Source organism: Mobula hypostoma, chromosome 5 (genome assembly GCF_963921235.1).
Source record: "Mobula hypostoma chromosome 5, sMobHyp1.1, whole genome shotgun sequence".
In the NCBI taxonomy this organism is placed as follows: Eukaryota; Metazoa; Chordata; class Chondrichthyes; order Myliobatiformes; family Myliobatidae; genus Mobula; species Mobula hypostoma.
In genome coordinates, this window is record NC_086101.1 from 73,122,817 (window position 1) to 73,135,806 (window position 12,990).

General features: G+C 41.8%; 1 protein-coding gene across 4 annotated transcripts in view; it reads left to right on the plus strand.

Annotated features, from left to right (window-relative positions):
• epb41l5 (erythrocyte membrane protein band 4.1 like 5) overlaps positions 1–12,990 on the plus strand; it is a 207,315-nt gene that overhangs the window by 93,000 nt on the left and 101,325 nt on the right. For all 4 annotated transcript variants that reach the window (XM_063048542.1, XM_063048540.1, XM_063048541.1 and 1 more), the window contains 2 exons: positions 4,596–4,716; positions 8,323–8,410. In XM_063048542.1, coding sequence (XP_062904612.1) covers positions 4,596–4,716; positions 8,323–8,410 — 209 coding nt within the window. The remainder of the gene's footprint in view (positions 1–4,595; positions 4,717–8,322; positions 8,411–12,990) is intronic.

A 12,990-nucleotide genomic window follows, 5' to 3' on the forward strand; every position in this document is an offset into this window, starting at 1 on the left:
ATGGCCTTAAAATGTCATAATGTAGGAGTAAAGCTTTAATAAAGGACTTTCAGATACTCCAGGGGTTTTTATTTCATGTCTCAAACATTTCAGACCTATTTACAGTCCAGGACTACCATTTTGAAAGCTTGTTCCATGCAGGCTGCCTGCTGTTGATGTAATCTCTTTATCCTTCACCTTCTCTCTCCTATTACTGTACTCTTTCACCACTGTACCTACCTTCCTTCCTTCCTCTCATCTCCATTTTGCTACTTGCATGTAGACCTCTGCAAATTTCTTTTGGTCTCACAGCTTCAGAAGTACAGTACGATGCAAAAGTCTTAGGCACGTATATATCGCTAGGATGCCTAAGACCTTTTCACAGTACTGTACTTGTCAACGTAGAGCAGAGAGCGAGTTTGTACTGCAAATCTGGCAGAAGCAAAGGATGATGAACATGGCGAGGGTGGAGTGCCGGGCTGGGGAGTGGCACGTGTACAGACACACCCAGCCCTGAGACACCAGGCAGGGTCATTTGATCCCGGCATTGGTCTATTGATCATTACAACATGTCTCTCTGGTGCTCCTGCTTCCTCCCCTCTCCCTTCCCCTTTTCCCAACCATGATTCCCCTCTCCCTGCCCCTTTCCCACTTTCAGTCCACAATAGAGACCCATATCAGAATCAGGTTTACCATCATATGCCATGAAATTTGTTTTTTTTTGTGGCAGCAGTACAGTGCAATACATAAAATTACTACAGTACTGTGCACAAGTCGTAGGCTACGTCCACATTATACCGGATAATTTTGAAAACAAAGCTTTTTCTCTTCGTTTTGACCCTCCGTTCACACTAAAGCAGCGTTTTCATCCCCCGAAAACGGAGATTTTCAGAAACGGTCTCCAGAGTGAATAAATCTGAAAACGCCTAATATCCAGCGTACTGTGTATGGGGGTAAACGGAGAGATTTTAAAACGCTGTCATGACAACACCACAACAACAATGCTTTTTCTGCTTCTGCTTGGTACTGCGCAACAGGCAGTCGGTGTGAATGGCGTGAGAGTTAAATTGTAAAGTGAGCTTTTTTGACTGTTTAAAAACGCTGTCATGACGTGCTGGAACAGATGGCCGCAGCGCGGCATTTCGTTGTTTTCTTGAACGCAACCCCCCACATAACCAAACAATTTCAGAACAGACGGCAACGAGACTGAAGCCAGAAGAGTTAGAAATGTACTCACCAAATACTTTGACCCATAGTTTACTGAATAAATAAGTATACTCACTTTGCCCTGTTTTCTGTCCTTGCTTGTATGAAGGTGGTTTACCTATTTATGCAAGTACTTCTCTGACAATAGATGTGTAACAGCCTAATGTAACATTGTATGGAAATACAAGATAACACTGATGCAGACATGTTTTATACATTTAACAAGGTGCTTTATTAACGCAACAGAGTTGGTCAGTTTTTCAGTGTTCATCGTCAGTCGGGTCATACTGTCCGTGAACTCCCTGTCGGTTGCCTCCATACCTTCCAGTATTTGTTTTTTTTAGTTTTAAGTCCTCCTGCGCGAGAGCCTTTTAAGTTTTTCTACTCTGTAACTGGACAAACGCGCACCAAGTATATCGTTTCCTCTTCGCTTGTTTTCTGTGTGTCCTGCGCATGCCCAGTAGGAGGAGATATGCCCAAATATCCGTCCAGTGCGGATGGAGATATTTTGAAAAACAACGCCTGTCATTTTTACTTGAAACTGGCGTTTTCAAAATTATCCGGCGTAGTGTAGACGTAGCCTTAGGTTCCCCAGCTTTATACATGTGCCTTAGACTTTCGCACAGTACTTTAGGTGGGATGGGAATCACTGTATGTGTGCTAACGTCCAGTTATCTAATTTCCAGTGCTGCTAGTTGAGGGATAATATTGGGCAGATAACCAGGCAGAATATCCATGACACAGTGCTACTAGAGCCTGATAGTTCAGATGTGCCTTGGGTAATACCTCATCTTAAAATTTTTAATGTTGGTGGCATTAAAAATCATCACTGTTGTCCATTCCTTTATTATTCTTGAGAAGATGACAATGAGCCACCACCTGAATCACTCCAGTTCTGGTGAAGATTCCCCTACAATGCATTAGAAAGGAGGTTGCATCACTTTGGGATGGCATGCGGCTTGGCAGGGAGCGTGGTATCCCAGCGCACTGCACTCTTCTCATTGCCTCTGTTGGTCTTCGAGACTGGCATGCGTGGTCCAAGTAGCCCAGACTAGTAATTGCAAGGTATTTTATGGATTTACAAATGTAGGAAATGGGCATGGGAACAGGCCACTCGGCCCTTTGACCTGCTTCGAACATTCATGACCGATTCTTTATTTTAATATCATGTTCCCATTCTCATCACGTACCTCTCTATCTTTTTGTGTTAAGGAATCTATCTATCACCTTAGAAATATTCAGCAGCTTGGTGTTACAGTCTCTGCCATAGCAAATTGAACAGGTTTTACCACCACCTGAAGAAATGTTTGTCCAGGTCTGTTCGGCTTCCCCTGCCTTGTAGATGTAACATCCCACTTTGTACACTGTCCTTTCCACATCCAGTTTATGTGACACCTTCAGAATTCTGTACGCCTGAATTTGATATCCCCTCTGTCTCCAGTGAAAAATCCCCAGTGCTTGCTGACCAAGTCAACCTAATCTTCTCTTGTGTAAGCATCGCCGCCCCAACAATCACTCTGGTGATATTTCGCTGCATTCCATTTATGATAACTATCTTGGGTAAGGAGGTCAAAATTGGACACAGTACTCTAAATGCGGTCTCACCAATATACTGTATAATTTTAGAAAGACATCCATATTTCTGTATTCAAACCCTCTCATTTAGAATCCAACAAACTACTTAACTTTTACCCTTACATTTACCTTTTAACTACACTTTTGCTTTCAGTAACTTCTCCTTGGAGACACAAACGTCTTAGTGCATCAATTCTCCATCATCTGATATCATTTGAATAATGTGCCACCTGCCTGTTTTCCTACTAAACTGAGCGCTGATATTTATTCACATAAAATGCATCTGTCTATGCTTTACACACTTCCTCCATCTGTCTGAGCCACCTTGAAACCTCTTTGCATTCTTGTAGTTGACAATCCTGCCAGATTAGTGTAGTAAATAAATAACCTGTGGGATATTGTGCTTGATTTCTACCCATCCAGATGATTTGCTATATATTCTGAATAGCTGAGGTCCAAGCACTGATTCCTGTGCTCCCGAGTAATCCCTGCCTCCCACCCTGAAAAGCACCCATTTATGTTACCTACAACCAGACAAGCAAAATGTTTCATCAGGCTGCTGGCTTGCCCTTTGTCATTAGTGGAAAGTTTTCAAGAAGTGAGTTACTTGTCATAAAAATGCTGATCTTCTGACTTGCAGCCATAATATTTACGTGGCTGGTCCTGTTTGTTTCCTGGTTACTAATAATGACGGGGGGCTGGGGGGAGCGGGTGGTGGTTGGCGGGGAGAGGCTCAGTGCTGGTGCCAAAGATTAGTGGTCAGATCGTTATTGATGAAAAAATTGTGGCTCAACTGTTACTTGCTACTTGACAGATTACATCAGTTAGTGCTAACTGCACTGACAATTGTTAGATTGGCGCATTGCTGAAAAAAATCGGAGGACTACATGGTAGAGAAGGTTAGATTGATCTTGGAGTAGTTCTAAAGATCAGCACAAAATGGTGGGCCAGAAAGTCTGTACTATGCTGTCATGTATCTGTGTTCTAAGTACTATGTCTATGCAACACACATAAAGTGCTGGAGGAGCACAGCAGGTCAGTCAGCATCCATGGAAATGAATAAAGCTGTCGACGTTTCATGTGATGATCTGTCTCCAGGACTGGAGAGGAAGGGAGAAAATGCCAGAATAAAAAGGTGGGGGGGGGGGGAAAGAGGGTATCTCGAAGGTGATAGGTGAAGCCAGGTGGGAAGGAAAAGTAAACGGCTGTCGAAGCAGGAATCTGATGGGAGAGGAGAGTAGATCATGGGAGAAAAGGAGGGAGGAGGGGCACCAGGGGGAGGTGATTAGGCAGGTGAGAAGAGGTAAGAGGCCAGAATGAGGAATAAAAGAAGAGGGGAGGGAGAGAGAAATAAGTTCTTACCGGAAGGAGAAAATGATATTCATGCCATCAGGTTTTCTAAAAACTTCTAACTGAAATTTCACATTGTGCACTCAAACTCCACCTTTTTATCTTTTCAAAGATCCGCAGCTTTGAGAGTATAGTACACCCTCAGTGCTACTGTGGAGTGACAGCTCAGAGTTTGTCCTCGAGTCACTGGAATGGATCTTCAACCATAGTGTTCTGAATTGTGACTGGAAGTTTCCAGTTGAGTACAGCTAATGGGTACAGCTGGCTCTTGGCTCTTGATGGCTACCGTATACAAGAACGTAGAAGCCAGGATTAAGTAGTCTTTACTGTATTGCTACTTGGCCTTCGCCTTTTTTGGGAGAGTCATTCACAGATTTTCTGATTAACTTTCAATGTTTCTCTTTTAAACTGAGATATCATAAGGAAAATGGAAGAGAAAGAACTCTTAATTTTCTCATGGTTGTTTTCTGATTTCTTCAACACAGCTGAATTGGGCGACTGTGATCCTTCGGAAAATGGGCCGGACTTGGTGTCTGAATTCCGATTTGTGCCAGATCAGGTGGAGGAGATGGAGTTTGCCATCTTTGAGAAGTGGAAAGAATGCAGGTTTGACATTCTCATTCTCTCAGCCTGGGTGGAGAGCCCAGGATAATATTTACTATGTTGTTATGTTATTTTGTCACATACCCCGTGACGGGAATAAAGAACCAGCAGAAATAGAAAACACTTTGGTGTCCAGTATTGCTATTAACTAATAATATTTAATAGTAACTACGCAATACAGTAATATAAATGTAGATAAATCAAACAGGTTAGCAATGATTACATATATAAGTAAATCAGTAAGTGTGGAAATATATTTATGAAAAACCAAGCTTCTTTAAGTCTTGGGGTAAAAAGATACAGTCTTACGATGATGAGTAAAGTTCAGTTCAGTTCCGTTCGTGGTATTTAGTTGAGTAGTGATGGAGAGAGAGAGAGGGGGAGATTTGAGTCTTCAGGTGAGCTGATGCCGTCGATCTTCTCGTTGTCCTTCGAAATCCTTTAGAAGTCACCAACTGTGACTTTAACAAAGGGGACCGGTTTTCTGTGGTGGAGCTATCACCCAGGCGAGGGTGGACACATGGACAACTCCCCACCAGTCAACCCCTTTCCTTTTCACTGCAAGAGCGACTGATCGATCCTCCAAAATCCACTTTTTCTGCGGGCACAACAAAGCTCATTCTGTGTCCAAAACATGTGACTGAGGTCTATATCATCTGACCTCCTATTTTATCTTCCCATGCTGAGCACCAACTGAGACTCAAATAACTCCTCCTTTCTTTGTACATTTCTTACACAGACAAACATGCCATGTCCTTGGGAAGTATCAAAACACTGCCGAAAATCATAACATTGAGTGTCCATCAAATAACACTGCCTTCGGTTACCATAGCAACTTATGAGCTGCTTAGTGCCATCTCTCCCTCCAACTCAGCAGAAATCCAAAAGTTACTTCCAGTGCCTTAAAGTGACAGTCCAACAGTTAGTCTTCGTCCGTCTCTCTCTCTCTCTCTCTCTCTCTCTCTCTCTCTTCAAAACAAGATATCAATGTTAAATAACTCTCTCTGTCTTTCTCTTTTCAAAAGCACAGTTAATAGAGGTAAATGAGCACAGTTCATAGGGGTAATTCAGGATCCTGTCACAATATACATCAAAAAATTACCATCAAGGTTTATTAGTTTATGATATTGGAGTTGTTCTGCATTATAATAGTAACTATACTTCAAAAGTACCTTGTTAGTTGTGAATCATTTTGATAGACTTGTCAAAGAGACAATATACTGTAAATTCGAAAAACAAGAGATTTTACAGATGCTATAAATCCAGAGTTACACACACAAAATGCTAGAGGAACTCCGCAGGTCAGGCAGCATTTTTGGAGAGGTATAAAGAGTCAATATCGGGGCTGGTGTAGGGTTGCAGCCCAAAACATCAACTCTTTATTCCTCTCCATAGGTCCTCCCTGACCTGCTGAGTTTCTTCAGCATTTTATAGAAATGCAAATCTATTTATTTGTTATCCAGCACAGATTTCAATATTAAACTGATGTCTCGCCATGCAATATTTACTTATTAAGATAGGAGGCCAGTCTGTCCATCAAGTTTATACCAACTTCCAGTCGGACTAACCCTATTTCCCTGTTCCTCATTTCCTTGCATTTCAGTCATGGTGAAAGTCGGGCTGGTGGCAAGAGACATTTATTTCCGAGCCTGGTAGAATCTGTGTCAGTTCAAAAGTATATCATTCATTGGCTGTGAAGCATTTTGTCTCTTCCTGGGCAAGTGAGTGTGGAACCCACCTGGAATCCGATAACATTCTGTTTTAGTGCTGTAGGTTGGGCTCCACCATTGTCATCAGATTGACTGCAGTCTTTGTCTACCCCTGTGTGGAATGCTCAAGGAGAGAAAGACTTAAAGGCATTTATGTTTAGGAACAGGAGAAACAGGAGTTTTCAGGTTCTCCAGGAGAGCTGTGGGCTTCCTTATTCTTTTCTTGCTGCTGCCATCAGGAAGAAGGTATAGGAACCTCAGGACTCACACCACCGGGTTCAGGAATAGTTATTACTTATCAACCATCAGGCTCCTGAACCACTCAACCTCACTTGCTCCTTCACTAAACTGTTCCCGTAACCAATGAACCCACTTTCAAGGACTCTTCATCTCGTGTTCTCGATATTTATTGCTTATTTCTTTTTGTATTTGCACAGTTTGTTGTCTTTTGCATACTGGTTGAGCACTCAAGTTAGTGCAGTCTTTCATTGATTCTATTATGGTTATTATTCTATTCTGGATTCATTGAGTATGCCCACAAGAAAATGAATCTCAGGGTTGTATATGATACTTTCATAATAAATTAACATTGAACTCTGAGTTATCCTGACAATCTCCCCTGCATGCTTTCCTCAACACTGAGGAATGTTTTCCATCAGCACCGTTCTCATTGGGTTTGGGCACTGTGGCACGGTGCATTGAGAGGAGGTCAACTGTTGAAAGAAATTCTCTGGTTCTTGTTATTTGGGAGTGGGAAGTGACAGGTACAAAGTCACACCCTTGTGTAAGTTGACCCCTGATCTCAGTGTGCATCAACAGCTGACCTCTGTTGGGACAGTGGTTGATGAAAAGGGATTTAGCACCCTTCAGTCTGACTTGTGATATCTGGCTGTCGGCAGATGGAAATGCGTACATGCAAGTATTGGTCAGGCCAGCTCTGATGATTTGATGTGTGGGAGAATCCAGTAGGGAATTTTGGAACTTGCTCCATGATGGTGTTGCCAGTGGCATCGCCCATTTGTTTGTTGATGAGAGTAACTAGCTGCATTATATTTCTCCTGCTTTTTGTGAAATCTGCGCAGCTGGGATTTTTTTTTCCAACAGTCGCTGGCCCCTCCCTCCTTTCTCCCCTTCCTCCGTCCGCCCGCCCTTTGAGTCGAGCCGCAGCGCCCGAGCAACCTTTGATGCAACCCTAGCCTAATCACAGGCAATTTACAATGACCAATTGACCTACCGACTGGTACGTCTTTGTACTGTGGGAGAAAACCAGAACACCCGGAGAAAGCCCACGCATTCCACGGGGAGGATGTGTAGGCTCCTTACAGATGACGCTGGAATTGAACTCTGAACTCCGACGCCCTGAGCTGCAATAACATAGGACTAACTGCTACACTACCGTGTAGTTGCATTGGAGCGTGTAGGCTGGTCTTTGAAAATCTGGAGCCTTTCCTGACTTCGAGATCTTCAGGGCACTTTGCAGCTAATGTGCACTTGATGAAATTATTGTTCTTACATTTTGCACAGCAGGAGCCCCAAAAGAGCAGTGTGATAATTGACAAAATCTGTCATGTGACATGTTGAGTGAAGAAGCAACCATGACCCCACAATCCCACAATTTTAACTAAAATTTGAGAAAGTAGCATGGCATTTAAGCACTTGTTAAATGAAAGTAACAAATTTCACAGCGTACGCCAGTGATATTAAACCCGAATCTGGTTCTGCATTTCAATTGAAGTGACCTTCCCTTAGTTAGTGTTGTACTCGACTGTCCCTGTTTCTTGTGTTTCATCCTGAAATGGGGCTTGAACTCACAACCTTCTGTTCTAGAGGCATGAATGTTATCTGCAGAGCTTCACCTGGCACGTGAGCGGCCGAATTTCACAATCTTTTCTCTTTGCAGAGGTCAGACGCCCTCTCAAGCAGAAATAAACTATCTCAACAAAGCCAAGTGGCTGGAGATGTATGGTGTTGACATGCACAAAGTCAAGGTAAGGGTTAGAGTGTTTAGTAATGTTGATGTCATGGATAGAATGAGATCTTTGTCTCCTGTGTTAGCTTAATTGCAGAAGTGAAAATGAAAACCCTCGTTTTTCCCCAGCATTCGTTGAGAGAAAAAAATAGTTCTCATTTCTGCTTTCTGCCGTGTCAATAAACATTTTAAAACATTCAGAATAAAAACAGAAAATGTTGCAGACACGAAGCAGGTCAGGCTGCATTTATGGGAATCTCAATGGTTAATGCTTCGGATTTAGCAGGATGCTGCCTGAGTTAGAGAGAGTTCTTATGAGCTAGAGCTTTTCCCTTTGGAGCAAAGGGGGATGAGAGGTGATTTGATAGAGGTGTAAAAGATGATGAGAGGCATAGATTGTGCAGATAGCCAGAGACTTTTTCTCAGACATTATGCCTCTTCACATGGCTAATGTGAAGAGGCATAATTTTAAGGTGATTGGGGCAAAGTTTAAAGGGGGATGTCAGAAGTAAGTTTTTTATGCAGAGAGTATTGGGTGCATGGAGTGCCCTGCCAGTGTGGTGGTAGAGACACATATATTAAGGATATATACGAAACTTTGGCATGTGGATGATAGAAAAACGGAGGGCTGTGTAGGAGGGACAGGTTGGACTGATCTTAGAGTGGGTTAAAAGATCAGTACAACATTGTGGGCCAAAGGGCCTGTATTATGCTATGATGTTCTGTGTTTGACCTCTATATTGAATTGTATAACTTCAGATAACTTAATTTCCAGTCTGAATCAGTGATCTGCCTGCAATATCTCCTCAGTTTTTGTTTGTTTTCCTCCCTCTAGGAATGAAGGACATGTGTAACCTGATGTCCTGCTCTATATTTTGCAACTCCTACATCCTTTTGTTGATGTTCTGCTGCTCTAACTACTTAACCTTGTTGACAGCTTGTATTTCCCTCTCTTTGGCCAGCTCTGCTGCTTTCCATTTGGAGACCAAATCAATCAGTAACATTTTCAGTCTTTGCAGATCTCAATTACTTTTTAATTTGTATTTGTACCTCCCAGCTTCTCGGGTCACCACCCCTCCCCACCCACCTATCTTCCCCCTCACCTATCACCTGCCAGTTTATTCTCCTTCCTCTTCCCCCCCCCGCCCACTTCCTTATTCTGGTTTCTTCCCCCTTCCTGATGAAGGGTCTCTACCCAAAAATGTTGACTTTATATCCCTCTCCATAGATGCTGCCTGACCTGATGAAGGGCCTCTAGCATTTTGAGTGTTTTACTCTGGACTTGCAGCACAGGGACAGGCCCTTCGGCCCACAATGTTGTGCTGAACCAAATAAATTAGTAATCAAATGGCCAACTAAACTGTCTACACAATGCCCGTATCCTTCCATTTTCATCACATTCATTTGCCTATTTAGACGTCTCTTAAAGGTTTTTAATGTTTCTGCTTCTACGACCACCCCAGGCAGCGCATTCCGAGCAACCACCTTTCTGTATCTAAAACATGCTCCTCACATCTCCTTTGAACTTGCCTCCTCTCATTTTAAATGTGTGCCTTCTGGTATTAGACATTTCAATCCTTGGAAAAAGTTACTGTTTCTCTACTCTGCCTATGCCTCTCATAATTTTATAAACCTTTATCAGATCTCCCCTCAACCACCAACGCTCCTGAGAAAACAACCCAAGTTTGTCTAGACTCTCATTGTAGAACATGTTCTTTAAACTAGGCAGCATCCTGGTGGACCTCTGCTGCACCCTCTCCAACGCCTTGACATCCTATAGTGGAGGGACCAGAACTGTATGCAATACTCCAGGGACAACCCAACTGGAGTTTTATAATGCTGCAATATAACTTCCTCACTTTTGAATTCAGTATCTCAGCTAATAAAGACAAGCATGCCATAAGCCTTCTTAACCAGCCTGTCAACCTGTGAAACCACTTTCAGGGAGCTATGAACTTGGGCCCCATGATCCCTCTGCTCATCAAAACTGTTAAAAATCTTGCCTTTAACAGAGTACTGTATCTTTACATCTGATCCACTAAGGTGCAATACTTCACACTTGGCCGGGTTAAGCTTCATCTGCCATTTCTCTGCCCAAGTTTGCAACTGATCTATATCCACATGTATTCTTTGCCAGTCTTCTACTCTATCCACAACGCCACCAATCTTTGTATTATCTGCAAACTTACTAGCCCACCCATCTACATTTGAAACTAGGTCATTTATATATATCACAAACAGCAGAGCTCCCGGTACAGATCCCTGTTGGACATCAGTAACCACAGACCTCTAGCTAGAGTAAGTTTCTTGGACCCACCACCCTCTGTCTTCAGTGGGCAAGGCAGTTCTGAATCCAAATGGTCAATTCACCTTAATCTTTGAATTAGCCTCCCATGAGGGACCTTGTCAAGCATCTTACTAATATCCATTTAGAAAACCTTCACAGTTCTACCTTCACCAATCACCCTCATCACCTTGTCAAATAACTCAATCAAGTTAGTAAGACGTGACTTGCCCCTTACAAAGCCATGCTGGCTCTCCCTAATCAGGTCACGGTTTTCCAAGTGCACATAAATCCTACCCTTAAGAATTGTCTCAAGTAACTTCTCTACCATTGATGTGAGATTCACCAGTCTATAGTTTCCGGGATTATCCTGTGTTCCCCTCTTGAATAGTGAACAACATTAACTGTTCGCCAGTCCTCCAGAACCTTACCTGTAGCCAGGGAGGACAAAAGATATTGGTCAAGGCACTAATAATCTCTTCACTTGCCTCTCTCAATAACCTATTTTGATTCCACAATCGAAATAAATGATAACAAATGATTCAGCAGCTTTAGCCTCCATCTATTCTTGCAGAAGCCTGACCAGTCTAATACTGGCCCACTCCAACAATGGCAGCCCTGCTTTTACACCTGGCTTTTTTATTGGCTCAAATAAAACTCACTCCTGATGAGACTTGCTCTGCTAGGAGAACCATTTTATTGAAGTGGAAGGATTCTAATTCACCTATGGTATTTTATTGGCTCTCCTCCATTATGTCCTGTTTAAGTTTAGAGAAAATAAGAAGTCGGACAATGATACACCCTTTAAATTTGAGCAAATCTGGCAATGTTTTATCCAATATTTTCATTTAATTTGATTTATTACTCTTTCAATCTTTTTTTTTGAAGTTTTAGATTTGATCAGAAAGTCTTTCTTTCTTTTTTTTTGGCCGTGTTCTCAAAATGGACTGCCCAGTCCCTTTTTTTTGGTGTTTTTTTTTGTTTCTTTTTATATAGTGTAGTGGTTTTTTTTTCTCTTCATTTAAAACTCAGTGGTTTTTCTTTTCTCTTCAAAAAATGATGAGGAGAATTGCTATTTTCATTTTTTTTATTATATATTTTATACTGGTTTAACAATTTCTATGATTTTGACAATGTTTATCTTAATCTCGGTTTATATTGTTACTGATATATATTTGAGATAATTCTCCTCTTGATTGTATTTATGCTCCTTTTAAATCCATAAAAAGATTAATAAAGAAAAGAGAATTGCTCTTTTCAAATGGCTGCCGTCTTGCAGCAATGTCGTTTTCTCACTTGCTACTTAAAAGAATGTAGATTGCCCCTCAGATTCCCTTCAAGTATTTCACAGAGTATGCCTCTGTGGATCAGAAGGGAAGAGGGGAGAAGAGGAGTGTAGTCTTCTCTTCTTCATGTGCCTTGCACGTTATATGCCTGGGCAATCATGGCTCTCCACATCGCAGCGTCAATGATATCTCACACACTTAGATCTGTTAGTTCTTCCACAGTGCCCATATATTTTCTTCTTTGCCTTCCTCTTCCGCATTTCCTAGGCATACGGCCTTGTAATGAAAGGCATTCTATTTCTCCCTTTCTGATGACATGGCCCAGGAATTTAAGTTTCCTCTTATTTAATGTTCTCATTAAAGATCTTTTTGTATGGGCACGTTGGATTACTGTCTCATTAGTTACCCTATCTCTATATGATAGTTTCAGCATTCTTCTAAGAAACCACATTTCTGTTGCTTCTAAGTTTCTTTGGAGTTCTGGTGTTATAGTCCATGTTTCGGAAGCATACAGCAAGATTGTCCAGATGTAACATTTTAGAAGGCTAAGCCTTGTTGTCCTAGAAATGGGTCTGTTGGTAAAAATAGTTTTCATTTTTTGGAAGTTGGTTTTGGCAATGGCAATTCTTCTTTTTATTTCTACTTTACTTCTAGCATCTTGTGATATAAAGCTACCAAGGTAGTTAAAGCTGGTCTTTTGTTCAATCTCTTGGTTACCGATTACAATTGGCGGTTGGGAGTATCCTGCTGTTTTGATATTACCATACATTTGTTTTGTTTTACAGTTGATGGTTATACCAAAATCTGCACTTGTTTGTACTGCTTTGTCTAGGAGGATCTATAGGTCTTCTGCAGCACTTGCTATTAGGGTGGTATCGTCTGCATATCATATATTGTTGATGTTAACACCTCCAATTTTTATCCCATCTAGGTCTTCTATTTCTCTGAGAGTCACTTCACTGTAGATATTAAATAATTCCGGTGAGGCAACGCATCTCTGTCTAACTCCTCTTTGAATTTTAGTCCAAC